This window comes from Dromaius novaehollandiae, chromosome 20 (assembly GCF_036370855.1).
Source record: "Dromaius novaehollandiae isolate bDroNov1 chromosome 20, bDroNov1.hap1, whole genome shotgun sequence".
Lineage (NCBI taxonomy): Eukaryota > Metazoa > Chordata > Aves > Casuariiformes > Dromaiidae > Dromaius > Dromaius novaehollandiae.
Window position 1 is genome coordinate 2,923,545 of NC_088117.1, and position 18,557 is coordinate 2,942,101.

Here is an 18,557-nt window from a genome sequence, read left to right on the forward strand (position 1 = left end):
ATCTGTGCCATGGAGTAAGGTTTTGGTCAACTCGCTGTGTTTGCCAAACCCAGACACCCCACTGAAACAGGGAGCTGCCAACCCCCCATCCCGGGCCAGGAGCACTAGGGTCTTGTAGTGCAGCACTTGCACTGAGAGAAGAGCCTGCTACCCTGCAGAGAACACCTGGGCATGCTGGGTTGTGTCCTCCAGACCCCTGGCAGAGCTGGGGGCTATCAGGGTTCATCGGAGGGTCATCCTGAACTGCAGACCCTGCCAGGATGGCAGAGAAGAGAGCAGAGAAGAGGGTGAGTGCTGTTCCTGTTGTAAAGGTACCTCGAGGTGCTGGAAAGTTGCCTCCAGGTACACTAGAGACAGACAGAAAAGGGCAAGAACCACATTCAAGACCTCGTGCACAGTGGCCTGCATCATGCTTGTTCCTCTGGCGCTTCACAGGCTGGAGGGATTTCAGAGGGCCATAAAAGCGGGAATTGCAACAAAGTCTAGACAGGATGTGATTAAGGCCTGAATAAGGATTGCTCCAGAGGTAAGGTCAGGGAAAGGACAGATCCTGGCAAGCCTCCAGAGAGAGATAGGTTCACTCCTTCAGGAGATGGGAGAGTTTGTTCAAAAGACACAGACGCAGCGCCTGACCTGGAAATTGCCAAGGGCAAAAGATTCTAGTTTTTGAAAAATGAAATAAATAGGATCTCCATTTCCAGGCACTTGCACCTGGGATCTCTTCTCTTGAGGAACTCAACCAAACATGAACAACATCCAGAAAGCAGTCTTGCAAACCACAGGGGCAGTGGTCCAGTATGAGAGAGGCGAGATGAAGTGAGCAGTGAGAAAATGGAAAGCCACGTGGAGCAAGGAAGAAAGGACTCATCAGAAACAAAGAGCCTCTGTTCGGGAAGCAGAGAAGGCTGGAGTGGCACTGAGCTCAAGTCAGACGGAAACAGAAGTCACAGTCCTTCAGTACCAGGGAAACTCCATTGTGGCCAGGGCATTTTAGGTCTTGTTGACTTCAGAAGTTCAGGTTCCCTTATCTCACAACTCTTCAGCACTAAAGCAAACACTACTCCCCAAGATAAGAAAGTTCTCTGGCTTTCCAAAGAGGCATACACCAGCATTTTTGAAGCTCTCTAAAGTCCCACCATGATGCTGTGATTCACCTCAGGCATGAGAAAGCCATGACACAGAACATGGATGATGTCCCAGTATCGTTAGATACAACCACCTGCTCCCAGTAATGCTGGGCTCAGCACCACCCCGGGTGCGTACTGAGGGAAAGGCTCCTATGCTGCAAAGCAGATGCTGCGACATGCTCATTCCCATTCACTGCTTCTATTTTCCATTACGTTCAGCCACGACTTCTTGCCTTGCCCCTCTGCCAGGCTCACAGATATCATGGCATCAAGCCACCATCCTTCTCAAATCCTGTCTCACATTGCTGGACAGTGTACACCATTTTTCCCTTTCCAGGTGATAATTCCAATTGGGAAATTCTCTTCCAGCCTCATGCTCATCCTTAGGGCCTCATAAGCAAACAGATTCCTCTCCCTGCCATGGCCTTGTTCTGATCCTGTCTACAGCTATGTCCCCAAAATGGCCAATACAGCCATTTGGTGACAGAGCAGCACACCTCCTCCAAACATGCTTATACTGAGACTCTCCTTCATCTAAATATGAATACCCCCGTACACACACGTTCTACCCAGGATTAAAATCACATTAGAGTTATTCAGTTATCTTACATTTGGCTGCTTCCACAGACCTCTGAGTCTGACCTGAAGGCAAGTAACTCCAAATAACCCAGCAAAAGCATCCTGACTTCAGCCTAGACACTATATTTTCAAGCCATCACAGCATAGCTGCACTACACAGCTATGTGCTTATTTGATTTTTCATTCACAGAGGTGCCTACAAGACCCTGAGCAGTAAAGAACAGGATGACAGACAGGGGAAGAGTTTTATTTATGGATCAGAGACAAGTTTCCAAATGGATGCTGAATTTTTCATGTACTTTTGTGGGAAAAAAATAGCAAATCAAATCATAAAGAGGGATGAAGTACATGTTGAAAGCCAGAGAGAGAGACAAGTCATTTAACACAATACAGTCTTGGACTGTTTCGTACCACTGGCGAGCAATATGATGCATTTCTGGGATTCTGCTGTCAGCCACCCAGAAAGTGTTACACAGAAACTAAGTTTAGTCAAGTCAAAATTCCTCTATGGCTCTACGAAGATGACACATTATTTTGTTCAGTCCAACTGAACTCAAAAGGAAATTACTCTGTATAGTAATGAGATTCACTGAAAATGCCCCAAAAGAAACTGCAGTTTCCTGCCACACTGGCGAGCAATGTATGCGTGGGCTCTCCTGGATTCCCAGGGTGCTGTTCAAAGAGCCACTTCCTCCGCCCCAAACTCCAACATTTTTGCAGACTTTACAGTTGGATCCAAATGAAGCCAACAGAAAATGCAGTCAACGTTTCCAAGCTCCTCCAGTTTGGATGTTGAGAACTGTGACATACACAGGTTCAGCACGTAGCCAAAGCTCAACTCTTTTCCCAGACTTTTAATAGCCCCCTGATAATACTGCAGAAAAACGTTAAAGTAACAAAAAGGAGAGGCTTTTGGACCAAAAAAACAATCTTTCAGGAACTAAACTTCTAAAAAGCTCTGTAGCAAGTTCTGTGCCTAGGTCTCTGAACTTCCACAAAATATCCTTAAGCTTTGTCCTTCCCTGTCTCCTCATCCCAGCACTGAGCTGGGAGGTCTGCAGCAGGTCTTAGCTGTTAGGCTGTGGCTGGCAGGTGTTTGCCATGCACAGCCTCCTCTTTGTGAGCATGAAGGAGATGAGAAAAAGAGTTGATTTCTAGCAGAGAAGAGTTTTGGCATTTAGTTTATCCCATGATACACCAGCTACAAATTTTTCTGAATATCACCTTAACGAAGGTACTGCAAAGTAAAACATTCCACTTCTCAGCATAATATTTGAGACTGCAGTAAAGTGTGTTTAGAAAGTATCAGCTCAGCACGGAAAGAGCCTTACCTGTATAGTCTTGCTTCTGCTCTCATGAAGGAGCAGCTCCTCTGACAGAAGCAGAGTCCGGGCTGGGTTACAAAGATCTAGGGGCTAAATTTGAAAGAAGAAAAAAGGAAACAAAGAGTCAAACCTTCCACTGGAAGTGTGGTTTGCCAGAAAAACTTTCCGCCCACCCAACCCACTTTGTCTTCACTTTAAGTTGTAAATCACTCCGAGAGAAGCAATCAAAAGCCACCCCACGCTGCACTCAAAAGGACAGAAAGTTTGCAGTCCAGCTTTGTGGTAAAAACAAAACCTTAACACCTACAACACCTACGTCAGATTCATCTATAAAAAGACAATCAGCTGCTTGCATTTCTTTGTACGTTAACTGTTCTGCAAAGCGTGGGCTTAGCTATGGCTGTTCTTTAGCAGGAAACACAACCACAGCAGTGGCACATTAGATACTCTTCTCTGAAGGTAGGTGAGAATCTGAGCTACATGATTTTATGAATTATTCTCCCAGCAAGTTGAAAGGATTTTAAGGCGGCTGCCCTTCCTCATGCCACGCTGCACCCTCAGCACCTTCAGCTCATCTCAATTTAGCATGGAAGAAGAACCGGGCAGGTATCAGCTGCCCTGACTGCTGAACAAGCCTTGCTAAACTAGCACTCGGATGATCCTCCCGAGCAGCATACCAAAGGGCAGGGGTGAAGGGACACAGGAGTTCTTGCAGCATGAAACAGCGCAAAGGAGAAAAGCCAGTTGCTGAAGTGGCAGAAACCCCTCAGACTCAATTCGAGACACAGGCTTTAGAAAGAGTCAGAAGGGCCAGTTGTGTTCCTACGAAAAGACAAACTGTGCACGCAGGCACGGCTGGTGAATGCACTGATGTTAACACGAGCGGCCACCTCCCACGCCATCAGGGAAGAAGGAGGTGAGCACAAGCCTGTCTCCCAAAACAGGGCCAGGCTCACATTTACCCCCAAGGAGTTCACTAGCTAATGCCGGAGTGAAAGACAGCACAGATCACAGGTTTGGGCTCAAAGGAAATCTGCAGTCTGAGCTGACACAATCGTACAGTTGCTGCTAACAGGAGGCGGATGGTTTCCCACAGCCTCGGAGGCTTTTACATTGATTAATGTATTCACCATTAAGGTACTTAAACACACGGGATCACATTAGACTTTCTGGGGTTCTGGCCATATGAAGAACAAAATGGGACACACACAGGCAGTCAGGACTATCTACTACACCAAATTCAGGGCTGAATTTTAAGACAATCACTTATGAAACTGGGGAGTGAGAATATCCTGCCAAGCTACTGCTGCTCTGGATCCCAGTCAGTGATTTCAGCGCTGGCCAGTAGCAAGTCTATAAAACCCTTGTTCACACGCTATGATTAATGGCACCCAGAACCCACAGGAAGAAACCACATTAATCTTCAACTACGCAAAGCTGATTGCTGAAGCCCAGCAGCTGGGATACCTTCTCCTGGTCCAAGCAGCCAAGGGCCAGATTTGGAAAGCTAAAAAGGAAAAAGTCCAACAGAACATTGCTAGGGCAGGACACAGATTTCTTAGAGAAAGTACCTCTGCACCGAGTACAGGCAGCCCCAGAGGAGAGAGCTGAGAATGATGGGCAATCCATGCATCCATGGTATATCTTGGTGGGGAATACATGCACGTTGCATGACAGCATAGATCCTACCTATGGCAGCAAGCTCTGGTACAAGCTGCTGTACTGGGCACCATTTGCATCCTTAACACCTCAATTCCAGATGTGCTCACCTGCACGAAGACGGGGAACACCAGCACTTTGGGAGCCAGCGTCACATATGTGCCATAGCTGGAGTGTGGGATGTGTGGCCGCACGATGGTACAGTTCTGGTAGTTCCCGTAGCCCTTCATTGTCTGCACAGTCTTCATCAGCCTGGATTTTCTCCCAGACCCCATGTGTGACTTCCCTTTACATGCGTTTCCTGGACCAACAAAGGAAGCAGAAAGAAAGAGTCAGAGCAGAGCTCTCAGAGCTGCTGCACGCTGCTGGCTCTGCTCGCGCTAGCGCAGGCTGGAGGAAGGCACACAAAGCCTAAGGGGAAACAACTGGAATTGAGAGCTGTGGGGATAGTCGTCACTCTGCTATCAGAGTTTCCAGGGATTAATGAAATAACAGCACTGACTTCATTTTCCCCTAACACAAATGAGATGTCCCGTGAGCTTTCAGCACAATCAAGCACATGTTCCTTTATTTTGGGCAGGTGTTGCCTTCTGTACAATATATGAATACAGTACTTTGGAGAAAGAAATGTGGTACTACTATATGCACGTCCCTATGCAAGGCCCAGGAAAAAGACCTGAAAGAAAGAAATACAGAGCAGCCCTAAACATGACCTTAAATGTCCATTCTTGAATTACATCTTGCACCAAGGTGGTTTCCACCATCAGAGAAATACTTGCCTGTGCTACTGAACTATGAACCCTCCCTTGCCAATGGGGAGAAAAAGCACCTATTAAAGAGCAGGCAGCGGGGGAAATACTGGAAGAAGTCTTGTCTGCTCTGGAATGGACTTACCCATTCTCGGTATGGGAGTTAGCAAAGTGCAAGAACTTCACATCATAGGGAAGAAATTTTGCTTTTTAATCATAGCTTGTAGAAGATACTGAGCTTGGAGATGTCAGAGGAAGGGGCAGAGGTAATAAATAAAGTTGTAAGCATGGTAGCAGTCCATGCTTTCCCAGATTGCCCCCAGGGATGTGATGGTTACGCAGATGTGGGGGTGTATTTATAAAGGATGACCTCATTTTGCCTAAGGCTGGCACAACATGACCACTGATTTTCAGCATTACATTTCACTGCTGGAGAAAGTCTGAGCAGCCTGACTGGTTTTTTGCTCTGCCTCACTTCCCAGCCAAAAGCCGTTATCCTTACTGAAAAGTGGGATTACACAGCAGCCTCCCTTTGCATCCTCCTGCCTCAGCTGGTCGAGCAAAGCTATGACGTTTCGCAGCAAGCCAGCTCCAGCATCTGTGGCTGCTCCAAACCCGCCAGTCCACGTTGTTCCCAGACCAGGTGACATCAGGTGGTGGGTCAAACTCGACCCAGAACCTCTGACTTGCTTTTAATCACAGGATTATCAATTATTGATAATTATCAACAATGCTGCCTACCCCCCCAACACAGGAGATGAATGCAGGGACTAACGCAACCAAGTTGTCTGGTGGGCGATATGTTGGAGGCAGCAAACACCGGTGCTAAGGACAGTTTTACACACAGCCTGATCCCCAGGGCCATCCCATGAAAGGGGAGCCAGGCTGAGACCATCACATGGGAGCAGAGCTGAAAAGGAGCTGCCAGGATGCTGCCCTGCTCTCAAATGTCCTAGTCCAGCAAGGTCGTCAAGCAGGGAGCAGCTGTGAAATATTTCCTATTATTAACATAAGACCCATCAGGCCCAAGGGCCTTGGTGTTCTCTAGTGACCCGTGAGCGGCCCTGTGTACAATTCTGGCCGTCCCCAGTTGTCACAGCTGAATTCAAACAAGAACGAGCTCAGAGGAGGCTGGTAGGCTGGCACAGGGCCTACGAGACCAGAAGAGCATGGCTCACGTAGTCTTGCACAGCAAAGGCTGGGGAGCAATACGCACACTGCCTATGAATACCCGAGAGACGACTCCAGGGGAAGAAGAGGAGCTATTGCAGCTAACGAACCCTAGGAAGACTCGCAGTGATATGGGAGCACTGAAAGATGTGAGACAAATAAAAGGGCTGTAGGCCCAGGGCACAGATTTCCCCCGTCACACACAAATTCCCATCACAGCAGCAGCAGGACCTGCCACGCTGGAGGCAGATGGGACACATTTAGGGTCTCCAGGAGCCCTTCACTCCAGACCATGTCCCGCTGGGCACTAGCAACTGATACGCACTCATGAAACCTGTGAGCAATACAACCCCAAAGGGAACTGAATGTTTCTCTAAGCAAAAATATATGCCTTCTTCAGAAAGGCCTCACTGGAAAAAAAATATCATCAATCTTATCATCTCCCTCCCTCTTGAAGCTGATGAACCAAACCAGCTCAGCTCCAGCAGGCAGACCTCTCCAAGGCCCACCACTTGGGTTTTAACACATCTAAGCAAGAAGCTGGATATTAGCCCAGGATCCTCACCAGCAGGAGGGTCTCAAGAAGACGTGAGCAAACCCTCCCGCAGCATCCCTACTAGAGGGGTGTCCCAGCAGAGACCCCCGAGCATCTCTCCCTCCTCAAACACCCAGCCCCGGGTCTCTCTGCTCCCACCACAGTGGTTCCCAGCACAGTGGCTTCTGCCTTTGCACCACAACGGATATCCATAACCTTCCTGAGCAGAAATGTGCCAAAACACTTCTGAACATGGCTCAGAGCAGATAGGGTCTGGTCCAAAGCAAATACATGAACCTACCCAACATTACATACTCCATTAAGTATTAGGAAGTAGCATGTTTACTTTCAGATAAACGCCAGCAGAGCCAGACCGTGCTGTGTTGGCAATCCAGACCCGCTGTTTACTGTTTGCTTTTACAGCCTGCCCTGGTGGGGGGGGGTGGCCCTCGTGACCTAACAGGTTGTTTCCACCTCTAAGTGCAATAATCATGACATTTTCTCTTTTCCTTTTCTCATGGTTGCACTGCCAGATAAAAATCAAAGCACAAGAAACAGCTCAACACAGGACAAATACAGTCTGTCTGGGCAGCTCAGGATTTACTTTTTCTCTTATCCCTAAATCACCTCATTTCATTTGAAGAATTCATCACCTGCACAAGCTCTGTTTTCTGTGCTCTGGTGCAGAAATGCAACCAGCCTGCCCGAAGCTTCAGTTCCTGCCACAGTGTGACTGGTGGCTAGCTGCGTACTGCCTCATTTAATTGCTGTTCACGTTAACTAGCATCTTCTTCTCTGAAGACTTAATGTTAAATAAACTGAAAATAATCATTACAGAATTGCTATGGGAAGAAGCCTGAGTCTTTCAAATTCCACCCTGCTGTAAAAAGAAGTCCCTGTGGCTCAGCCCATCTTTTCACGGGAGCTGCAAACAGCAGGAAAGAGTTGCAATTATCCACGGTACAAAACATCCCCTGCATTTCAGCTAAGGAAAATTCTTTTGGCTGCAGAGCTCGAGTGCTGGGAGACTTGAAGCCACTGCAGCCTTGGACCCACACTGCTCGCTCCTCTGGCATCCCCACCACTGCTCTGCCAGGCCCACACGTTGCCTCCTATGGGCACTGCCCCCCACGACAGACAGCACACAATAGTCTAGCTGGAAGCCTTGGTCCGATAGTCGTGCCCACACCAGGAGAGACCGCTGAGTCAAAAATGCTCCTTGGAGATCACGCCTGGGACCTCAGCTCTGCTACGAGCACCCAGCTCAACCTATGATCATCCGAACAGGCCAGAGTCAAAGTCTCCTGCTGCTACCCAGGGCCCCTGAATTAACGACCAGACAAGAGGGGTTTCTGCATGAAGCTGGGTGTGCCAAAAACTGCAATTTCTTTAACAAGTTCAAAAGCACCCAGTGATCATCCTGAGGAGCACCTGTTGTTCCTGGGGTTTTTCTGTCCCTGGTTTCCCATGCCAAGTGACAGTTACCTGTTGATACCCAGCTTAGGGAGAACTTGTCTTAGCCTCTCTGCTCCCGCAGGGATTTCGAGGAGAGCTGGCCTGGGAACTGCCAGAGATGTTGCAACAGCTCAAGAAAATGAGGTTTCCCCAGACCTGGCACTACAGTCTGCACCACTGTTTGTACAAATCTGATTCATGTCCATCCTCACTCCTTTAGTAGCAAAATGAACCTCAAAGCAAGGGACCAGAATACTGGCACCCCCAGCACCACATCACATATAGGAAGGGACATGTCACAGCCAGGCCCATGTACACATCCAGGGAACTGCCTCAACAGCCATACTTGGAGTTGCTTGTCCTCAATCTCAGAGTACTTTGCAAGAGAAGACAAGCATTATCTACCTTTGAAGAAAGGTGAAACAAGACCCCTGCAAAGACATATGTCAGGATCCAACCAGGACTCAGAGAACACTTCTCCTCATCCAGCACCACCAGTGCTATTCAAGAAGTGATTCTCTTGCACAGAACAGAGTAATCCAATGACTCCACTCTTCCTCTCAAAAATTTCACCAAAGTTTTTGTCAAGCTTCTGACAGAAAGCCTACACCACTAGTCTCCCTTCTTCAGCCACTCCATGAGCTCCAACAGAGACCTTTAGCAGCTCTGATCTCCTATGTGCTTGGTTGTAGGGTTCTTGCTTTTACGCTTGACCCAAAGAGTGGGAAGATATTGCCAAGAGCCCCAGCTCCTGCCACCGTCCTGAAAACCTGAGGGACGCCACTGCCGCATTGCAGAGTAAGATCACAGAGCAAAGTTTCCTTAGCACTAGAAAACCCAGCTCTGCTGGGTGGTCAGAGCAGCTTTTTCAGCACATCAGCAACTTACCCACAGTAGCGTTGTTCTCTTGATAGACAGGCCTCAGCAGCTGTAAGACAAACCCGCAAAGGACACAGTCATCTTAAGTAGGCTCTGGATAGACTTTAAAACAACAAAGATTAAATTTCAGCATGTGAAACCCAGCAAACCCCAAGCACTACAGAGAGGTGAAAACCATTTTTGCCCAATTACCAGCAGAAAATGAGAGCAATGGCTTGCACTGTGGCCTGTGCAGTGGAAATGCTTCCCATACCCTCACTTCTTGAGTGATCCCTGGGAAGAAGCAGCAGGTCATTCTCAGCTCTAGGAATACAATAAAAGGTCCCCCCTGGGGACACAGCTCTGGCTTGGGAACATGGCATGTGCTCTATACAACATATAGAGATGATGCTTGGTAAGACTGAAGCACAGGCCAGGAGAGGACCCAGCAAGCACAGCCAAGAATTAGGTTCAGTAACTTGAGCGTGACACTAAAAAGCAGCCGTACCTGGCTCCCCGGGTTCAAAGGCGCTAAGATGATGTAGTTCTTGTCCCCAGTAGAGGGTACCCGTGACAGGGGTGGCATGGTGTTCTGGCTCCGCTTCCCAATCTCCGTGTACCTCTCCCAGCCGTTCAGCACCAGCCCATCGCTCCCGTCATACAGTATGTGGCAGCTCTGGCGCTGCTCGGGCCGTGGAGGCATGGTGCTGTTTTTTTCCCGCTTATTGGGTGGTGACTGGAGGTCATAGGCAGACTTGCAGGATGATCTCCGGATCATGCCTTCATGTCCTGATGACTTGACCTGTGGGACGAGCCTCCAGACCAGTAATATGATCTCAGTGGGGCAGTTCCTGGAAGAGATGCCATGGGGCAGGTGAGAGACAGAGCAGCAGAGAGCGAAGCACCCTGAGGGGCTCAGTCATATGCCTTGCAGGTCCTGCCTCCCTCCTGCCCTTCCCTCCTCAGGCCCTGAATCCAGTCAGACATCCCTTCCTCTTCCCCTCCAAAGAGTCCTTTCCCAATCCCCTTCCCCCTCAAAGCCTTCCCCTTCCTATAGCCACTCAAAGCTCCTGCTGCCCTACCCAGAGCTCCCTCAAACTGTCTGTCCCAGAGCCCTGCGCTGATGGACTCATCCACACCACTTTACAGACCCGTCCTCCCCAGAACTCCCTTTCCCACACCTAAGAGAAGACACACACACCCTTGCTGAACCTGAGACTCCAACTTGGTTTCATTGGCAGTCTCCCTGCAAACACCCTGGACATTTCCCCCTGCCCTGAGCTCCCTAAGACTCTTCTTGTACCCCTTGAAAGCTCAGCTCCCTGCCCCACGCTTCAGTTACCTCTACACAGTTACCTCTACTCTTCCAAGACCACTCAGCCCATTCTCAGATATTATCTGAAGAGACCTCTCTGTCGTAGCCCCTCAGTCACCCCTTCCAGGCCCCATCTCCTGTGTGGCTGGATCCCTTTTCCTTCTGCCCTACCCAAGAAGGGCCATGTGGACCTGCCAGTGATTCAGGCTGCTCCTGCACTGCCTTTGGGGGGATCCCACCTAAGCCCAGCTCAAGGCTGGCTTTGGGTGAACACCCACCGGATTTCGTGTGCCAGCTCCACGCACTTCCAGTGCTCCACAGGCTGCTCGTTCAGCTGCAGCACCGTGTCCAGCTGCTGCAGACCGGCCTTCTCTGCCGGGCCACCTGATGGAGAGAAGAGTTGAATGCCAGTCACCTGCCAGACAGAGCCGAAAGCACCACAGGAGAAGCCCACAGGTAAGGAGACACCCAAATAGTACATCCTCACAGCCTGACCAGCCATTCTAACCCTAATCTGCTGCCATCACCACCCACACCTTGTCCTCCCCAAGTCCTCTTGCTTCCTCACTTACTGAGCCCCATATAGACCAGTGCTCTCTTTCCCTGTGGTTCACTCTTCCCTCCCTGCTGGATACCATACTGACCCAGGTTCCTCATCCTCCACTACCCACGGGACCCCCTGATCACCCAGGCCTCTGCAACTACCACCCACCAAACCCCACACCGAGCTCTTCTCACTAGCTGAACTTTTCTGAGATCTCCATTTTTGGCACACTGGACCTACTGCCCTTCAAACCTTGATGCTAGAGTCAGCACAGGGTTAAGCATACATCATGCTCCATGTTCATTATGGTAATCAAACGCCTTATCCCGGGTGAAGGTCTGCACCACCATCTCTTTCAGGAGCCTGCCAGCCCTCCATCAAAACAGGCAGCTCGCTCAAAGCACATTATAGCTACCAAACAAACCAGAACCACCTCCATGCAGCTCTTCCGTGCTTGAAGACAAATTTTCCATTTATGTTCTGGGCAAATCAGCATCATAACCCTCCCTGCCAGGCACTTCTAGGTTTCTGCTGCAGTCCTTGGGCAAAATGCTGCCATATTCACAGCGAGTGATCAGCCCAGGGGCCATTAAAGAGAGCAGCTGACATAGTCTATACTATCTGTGGGGCATCCTCACATATTGTCCATGCACTACATTTCCTTTCCAATTTGCCCAGGAGGATTCTGAAACGGTTGCTCTTTCAGACATGTGTTGATCTCTTTTGAATATAAAGCAGCTTCCCTAAAAATGAAGCAGGGCCAGTTGGTCCTGGAACTTCACCCTCCAACATGCACATACATACACACACTGCCTGGAAAAATCATGCACTTCATCTCAGGGCTATTGCAAACTCCACCACCACAAGGGAAGCTCAGAGAGGCCTCTGTACTCCTGTGCTTGGAGACAACTGGGAGCATCCCTGTACTGCTGTTGGGATTGGGGATACATTCACCATCTCTCTACTGGGACAACAGAAGCCTGTAGGTGATGAATTTGGCAGGAGAGAAGCAAATAGCCTTCTCTTCGTGTCTGCCAGTGGGGTGACACAGGTAAGTGAATTAGCAGCTTCTTCTGTCAAACTTTGCTCTTAAGTTGTGGGAAAGCCGAGATGCATGACGACCGTATGGAGTCTGCCTACACAGAAAGCTCAGACAGCAACATCTCAGACCTCCCTGTGCACACCCTTTGCCATGCGGTGCAACTTTCTGGAGGAGACGTGACTTCCCTTCCAGACGTGGGAAGCTACAGTCCATCCTTATGCCCTGAGCTGATTCAGGTCTGAAGCCAATTCACCCTCTCAGCCCTCCCGCAGATCATCCACACAGGACCCAGCTGGCACCATCTGCAGGTGTAGAGGTTTGGCCTCTACACAACTAGGCAGCTCCAAGGCAACAACCTATTGATGTCAGCTAATCAAATCTTTCATTATTTTTTCCACTTTTAGAAAAAAACTTGAAAGGGTGACATATAAATGTGAAAGCACGAAGGGAAATTAAAAGACCTCAAAATGCTTTTTTTTAAACTACCTTTCTATCAGGGGCTGACTCACTGGTCTTAAATGTTTGGGTTTACTAGAGCTGTGTTAGACCAGAGGTGCACAAGATTTTATCATATGGAGGCTGCACACTCCAGCCGGTCCCTTACTGCGTGACTGACGTGCAGATGTCCCCATTCCTCATCATGAGAGCCGATCACCTAACCTCATCTGAGGGACCACAGAGGTTTTTCTGGACAGCTGGGGGATGAGCCAGTTGAAGTGTCCTGAGACACCAAACGTCACCAGCACCTCCCCCCAGGACCAGCACTTGTCATGCAAGCCTGTAAGCTATTCCTCACATAGAAAATAACAGAAAGACTGCTGTGTTTCAGTGATAATGGACTTGGTTTAACTCAGAAAGAGTCAAAAACTGCATCCCAAATATTATTTTGGATGGAGAAAAAGATTTTACATCCAAAAAGAAACTTCCTGGGGAAGTGCTCATTTTTTTTGCAAAAATGTCTCATGGGTTGTTTCATTTTGTTTTTACAAAATGAATGCCAGAAGTGCTCAGGAACCACAAACAGGACTTAGAAAAAAGAAATTACTCATTTGGCAGGTTAAAACATCAACATGTTAAATAGTCAAGGCAACATGTTTGGAAAACTTTGGAAGCTTGTGTTCATTTCTTTCAGTTAAAAACTGAAATGATAGAAAACTGCTGCTGATGTTTTATGCTGTTGAAATTTGAGGAGTGCGGAATACTTCACAAGCAGTTCTATTAATCATATTGCTCTAACACGGAAACACTGGTGAAGGCTTCCATGCGCACATGCATCTAAAGTTGTAAAATAAGTGTACTGTTTTGTATTTATAATTGCAGTATATAAGAAACTATAGGTGTGCATCTTATTAAATAATTACATTATGTTATGGGAACACATATCTGCACAAGGCATAGAGCTACACTTGTTCTTCAGTTTTAAGCATCTCTTGAACATATCACTGATGCACTAACTGAAACCTGTTGAAGTCAATGAACTGCTCAGACTGGAAAGGGAAGAAAATCTCAGCAAATTATTGTAGCACCCTGCCAAAATAGTAAACGACAGCTAACCCGGTGGCCTCCGTCCTCACTAGGAACAACAGAGACCTCATTCGAGGAAATCGCTTGGAGGTAAGCAGAATCCTGCAAGGCAGGGGAGCTTCTGAAACACAGTCTAACTCAGGAAGCAAAAAGGAGCAGCGAAGTCTCATTCGAATCAAGAGGGATAAAAATGATCTCTTACCAGAGTCCACCGCCTGCACACGGACTGGGGAGTCGCAGCAGATTGTGAAGCCAAACCCATCGCTTCCTCGAGGGATCGTAATCTGAAAGCAGACACCAGAGTCATCCCGTTAAATGGGAAAGCAGATGCCACGGGAGATCAGCGAGCATCCCCTGCTTCACCCAGGCTGCCCCACGGCCTGCAAAAACGCCCTAACGCGGCGTTTCTGGAAGTGGTTGTGGAGCTCAAAGGAGCCATCACGACAAACGCCGTTGCTTTGCAAACCCCAAGGACAACGGGGCCCTCCTGGGCTGCAGCCCAAGGGGATGGAAATGGCACTAAGTCATGTGAAATCAAGCCCAAGGAGCAACAGACAGGAACGCCGTGCAGCAAGCGTTTACCGAGCACATACAAGTCCCTGCTCTCAACCCTTGCCTATGAGAGGAAAAGTCTGTTAAGCCGCTGGAAGAGGAACCTGGCAGTCTGGCTCTGACAGCGACTTCTAGCACGGCTTCTCCAAGCAGGTCACTCAAACGTTTAGTTTCCGCTTGTGTAACACACAAATAACAGCATTCCCCTGCTCCAGAGGGAAGCCGTGAGGATCAGCACACTCCTGTCCATAAAGCATCTGTGCTGCCACGGGCTCTGCAGGGTCACCACGTTCATCGGGGCGAGCGTGCTTTTTCTTGCCGAGTTTGGCTGGGATAGATACTATTTCACTTAGGTTCATCTCTCTTCCTGATTCTCAAAGCAATGAGCTTATTAATAAAACGGTATTTATTTTTTCATGTAGGCTTCCAGCAGGAGCTCAGCATGACTGTTCCTGTAAATACCTGATTATCCCCAAGACATTTGTCAAGTTCCCTGTTTTACTGACAGAGAAAAGAAAAGAAAAATCCAACATCTGACCTATATTATTTTCGAGAATAAACGGCCAGAAAGAAGAGGAGGAATCCAGCATAAGCAGCCAAGAAGCAAAACCCATTCAAAACTCTTTTACGGCAGAGGGCAAACCCAGCAAGCTCCCACTCCTCTGCACCTTTTCCCTGCTTGCATCCTCAACATGAAAAAACAGGCTTCCAAGGAGAAAGACTTTCCCTAGTGAGATCAAAAAGTAGGTCCATCCCACTACGCTGAGTATTTTTTCCTCTCTGGAGTTTGGTGGATCCTTAAAAGGCCACTTGTGGCTCTGCACCTTTAACCAACCCCATATCTTGCTTAAATACAGGGCATGGGGCATCCAAGCTCTGCAAAAGTGTTGCCACCAGCACCTTACAGTCCAGCCCAGGACCTCTCCCACATGGAGACTCCACGTTCACTTCTCAAGCCAAAGCTTTCCTCATGCCAAGAGACATCTCACTCCTCCTCCTTGGCTGGCTCTCGTCCACCACCAATGCAGACACGTTCCCTGTGTCACTAAGTCACCAGTTACCCACTGCTGGTGCTTCACGTCTCAGCTCCCACCACCGCAGCCATTAACAGGGAACTGAACAACCATTTTTGCCACAGAGCTAAGAAACGGATATGAGATAGAAGCTTAAAGGTGGGCAACAAGATGGTGTGGGACCCCAGTACCACGGTGGGCACAGGCTCACTGTACCCATAACTTCAGAGAAAGGAGCAGAAGAGATTTCCAAAACAGAGAATTGAGGAAGTCTAAGACACAAATCACAGTCAGCTGTCATTAATGCAAAGCAGAGCAGCATCCCTGCACAACTGAGTGTCTGTAGCCCTGAGGAGGAGGCAGCATTTTTAATTAAGCTGGTTCTTTGTGCAATTCCCAGTTTCTAGCATACACTGTCCCCTACTGCAGCTTTAGTGTGAAACGGGAGTTTAACATGGGAATATAGAGAAAAGCTGAGAGTGAGCTGGGAGCCTTGTTGCAGGCCATGCAGAAAAACAGCATTCAAAAGCCCAGGATATTGGGACCTGGGCAAGCAAAGCGAACGAGGAGTTTCTGCTCAGCACCCAGCATCACATGCAGAGCGGGTCCGAGGGAACTCACGCTGGCTTCTACAGAGTGCAGCAATGCTGCTCAAGTCACTGTCAGTTGCAACCAGCTTCAAGCAACACTTGATTCCCAAATGCACTCATGCTAAAACAATTTTTAAGAGATAGCAGCAGACCAGCAGAGACTTAGTGGCCTGCTGTGCCTGTCTCTGCCCAAAAAAGTAGTAAATTGAGACAAAACCTCTCAGTTTAGCTCTGCCATAGTCTCCGTGCTAAGTTGTACCCTTAAGTTACACTGTAAACTGTCCGCTTTCACACACTACAGCAGCAGGCAGAGATCACAGATGCCTATCTGAAGGCATTTTCCTTAGATTTCCAATATTATTATTTACAAAACATTCCTAGTAATCAGTAACAGCACGCACACAGCCCAAAAAGAGGGAGAAAGCCCAGAGACCCTCTTAAACTTAACCTAGCCTTGCAACAACGCGCGCACGCATGCTGGCACGTGGATTTTCCCACGGTGCGACTGCAGCGGGGTTGCACAGACCTGTCTGTATCTTGGCTCCGAGCACACCTTGCAGAGTCCATTGAAGCGGTTCATGGCTGGAAACCCTAAACTCGCTGCTAGCCCATGAAAACGCAGTCCCCCGCAGCAGCAGCGGTCCCGGTCTCCTCGTATCACACCAGCGCGGAACAAAACCACAGTAAAACTGGCATGACCGCCCATGGGAACCCAGCTCCCGAGAAGAATGGCAGGAAGCCACCTTTCACCTCCCCAGCCCCTGTCTGTGCTGTATGCCGCTTTACGATAAGCCAGAGGGCTTCCTGAAAACCCTAAGTGACAAGGAAGAGAGAGAGTTTTATATTAAAATTCCTGTCAACTATTTAGTATTCCCTAGTCCCTTCTCTGTTGATGTGGCTTTTGTTCCCGCTGCATTCTTCGGCGGCACGGAGCACTTTGTTATTGCAATGTTCTCACAAACACTTTGAGGATGTTTAAGCGGCGGTTCACAGGCACCGGCTGTGCGAGCTTCACTTCATTAAAAAGACGTCTTGCACTCGTTACATGTTAGAGGATAAGAGAGGTTTTTTTTAAAAAAGAGAAGAGTTTGTTTTTTAAAGCACAGACCCAGAAGATAGCACGTCCCGATGCTTTGTGTGCAGGGAGTCACGGAGGGGAGAGCGTAGGGGTCAATTTAATTGGACCCATGGTTTAATCTTGCAATGAAAGAGAAAAACTCCTAACCCAGCCAGCAGCAGGGTGCAAAGCGGGACTTGGGGGGTCTTTGCACCGCGCAGCCCGCACTGCCAGAGTCGCAGCACATCCCTTTGGAAAGGGGGCTGGAAAGGAGGAGAAAACACCTTCCGCACTTCTCCGCAGGGACAGAACAGGCTTAGCATCCTTCCACGGTAGCCAGCCCCGTGGCCACTGAAGCAGGACAAGCGACGCTGGGGCGGGAGCGTGAGGAGCCCCAGCACTCCTGGGAGACCCGGAGCGTGGTGGGGCCAGCGGAGACACTGCTCCGGGCACATTGTCCCAGCCCGCCTCGCCGCCGGCCCCGGCTGGAAGGAGGAACAGCCTTCCTTCCCAGGCACCATCTTTCAAGTCGGTGGCGACTGCCGGAGAGGAAGGGAGGGAGAGGGGCGCTGGCTTTGTTTGTCTTGCTCAATCGTACACTTTAAAACAAATAACTGAAAATGCAGCTGAGGGAAGCAGCAAAGCGGAATTCAGCATAGATAAATCACAGGGCCTGTTGAGCCCAATTTCCGATGCGGTCCTTGTGTTTGCATTCCCATTTCCCATCCTTGCCTCTCCTATAAATCACCGAGGCTCCGCCGTGGGTCTTTCCCCTCCCCGAGCAAACAGCCCCGGAAGGAGGAGGGGAGCAGACAGCCCGTCCACGGAGACACAGCGCAGGACGGGGCCTGCCGTCGAATGGCACAGCGCGGCGCCAGCCAGCCGGCAGCCTGGTCCCCATCGCTCCCGGTCCCAACGGCGGCTGCTTTGTCTCTGCGGCAATATACTGGAAAAACATGAGGTTGCTATACCACAACACGGAGCAAATGAGGGGTTGTCACCCCCATCATCCACCTCTGCTAATTGGTGCATGACTGGGATTATTAATTGCCTAAAAAAGTTGTGGTGTTGGTAAGGAGACAGACATCGCCATCTCCTCTGCAGCTCCCACCTCAGCATCATTCTTGCTACGCCAACCCACTAGTTAGTTCGAAACCTCTCCAGGTGGGCGCCCCTGCCCGCCGGCTTCCAGCCCCGGCTGGGTCTCCACGTCTCTGGTGGGTTGGAGCCCAGTTGCACCTACCTTCAGCTGCTTCATGTTCCTGGCGTCCTGGCTTTCCCACCCTGTGCCCTGGCTTCCCAGTGCCGGCTCTGCAAGACAGACGGAAAGGCCACACATCAGCCCAACAGCGCGGGCTCCTGCGGGCCCCTCGCCCTCTGCACCTCGTCCAGGCACCGTAAGATCTTCACACGTCAGGGGGACATTTCCTCCAGGCTGGGGGCAGTCCCGCATGGTAGCGGCT

At 49.4% G+C, this 18,557-nt stretch overlaps 1 protein-coding gene across 5 annotated transcripts in view; it reads right to left on the minus strand.

The window, feature by feature from the left end:
- RGS3 (regulator of G protein signaling 3) overlaps positions 1–18,557 on the minus strand; it is a 96,078-nt gene that overhangs the window by 52,970 nt on the left and 24,551 nt on the right. For all 5 annotated transcript variants that reach the window (XM_064523599.1, XM_064523598.1, XM_064523600.1 and 2 more), the window contains 7 exons: positions 18,338–18,405; positions 14,085–14,166; positions 11,051–11,156; positions 9,966–10,308; positions 9,488–9,527; positions 4,801–4,991; positions 3,038–3,121 (listed from right to left, as the gene is read on the minus strand). In XM_064523599.1, the coding sequence (XP_064379669.1) occupies positions 3,038–3,121; positions 4,801–4,991; positions 9,488–9,527; positions 9,966–10,308; positions 11,051–11,156; positions 14,085–14,166; positions 18,338–18,405 (914 nt within the window). The remainder of the gene's footprint in view (positions 1–3,037; positions 3,122–4,800; positions 4,992–9,487; positions 9,528–9,965; positions 10,309–11,050; positions 11,157–14,084; positions 14,167–18,337; positions 18,406–18,557) is intronic.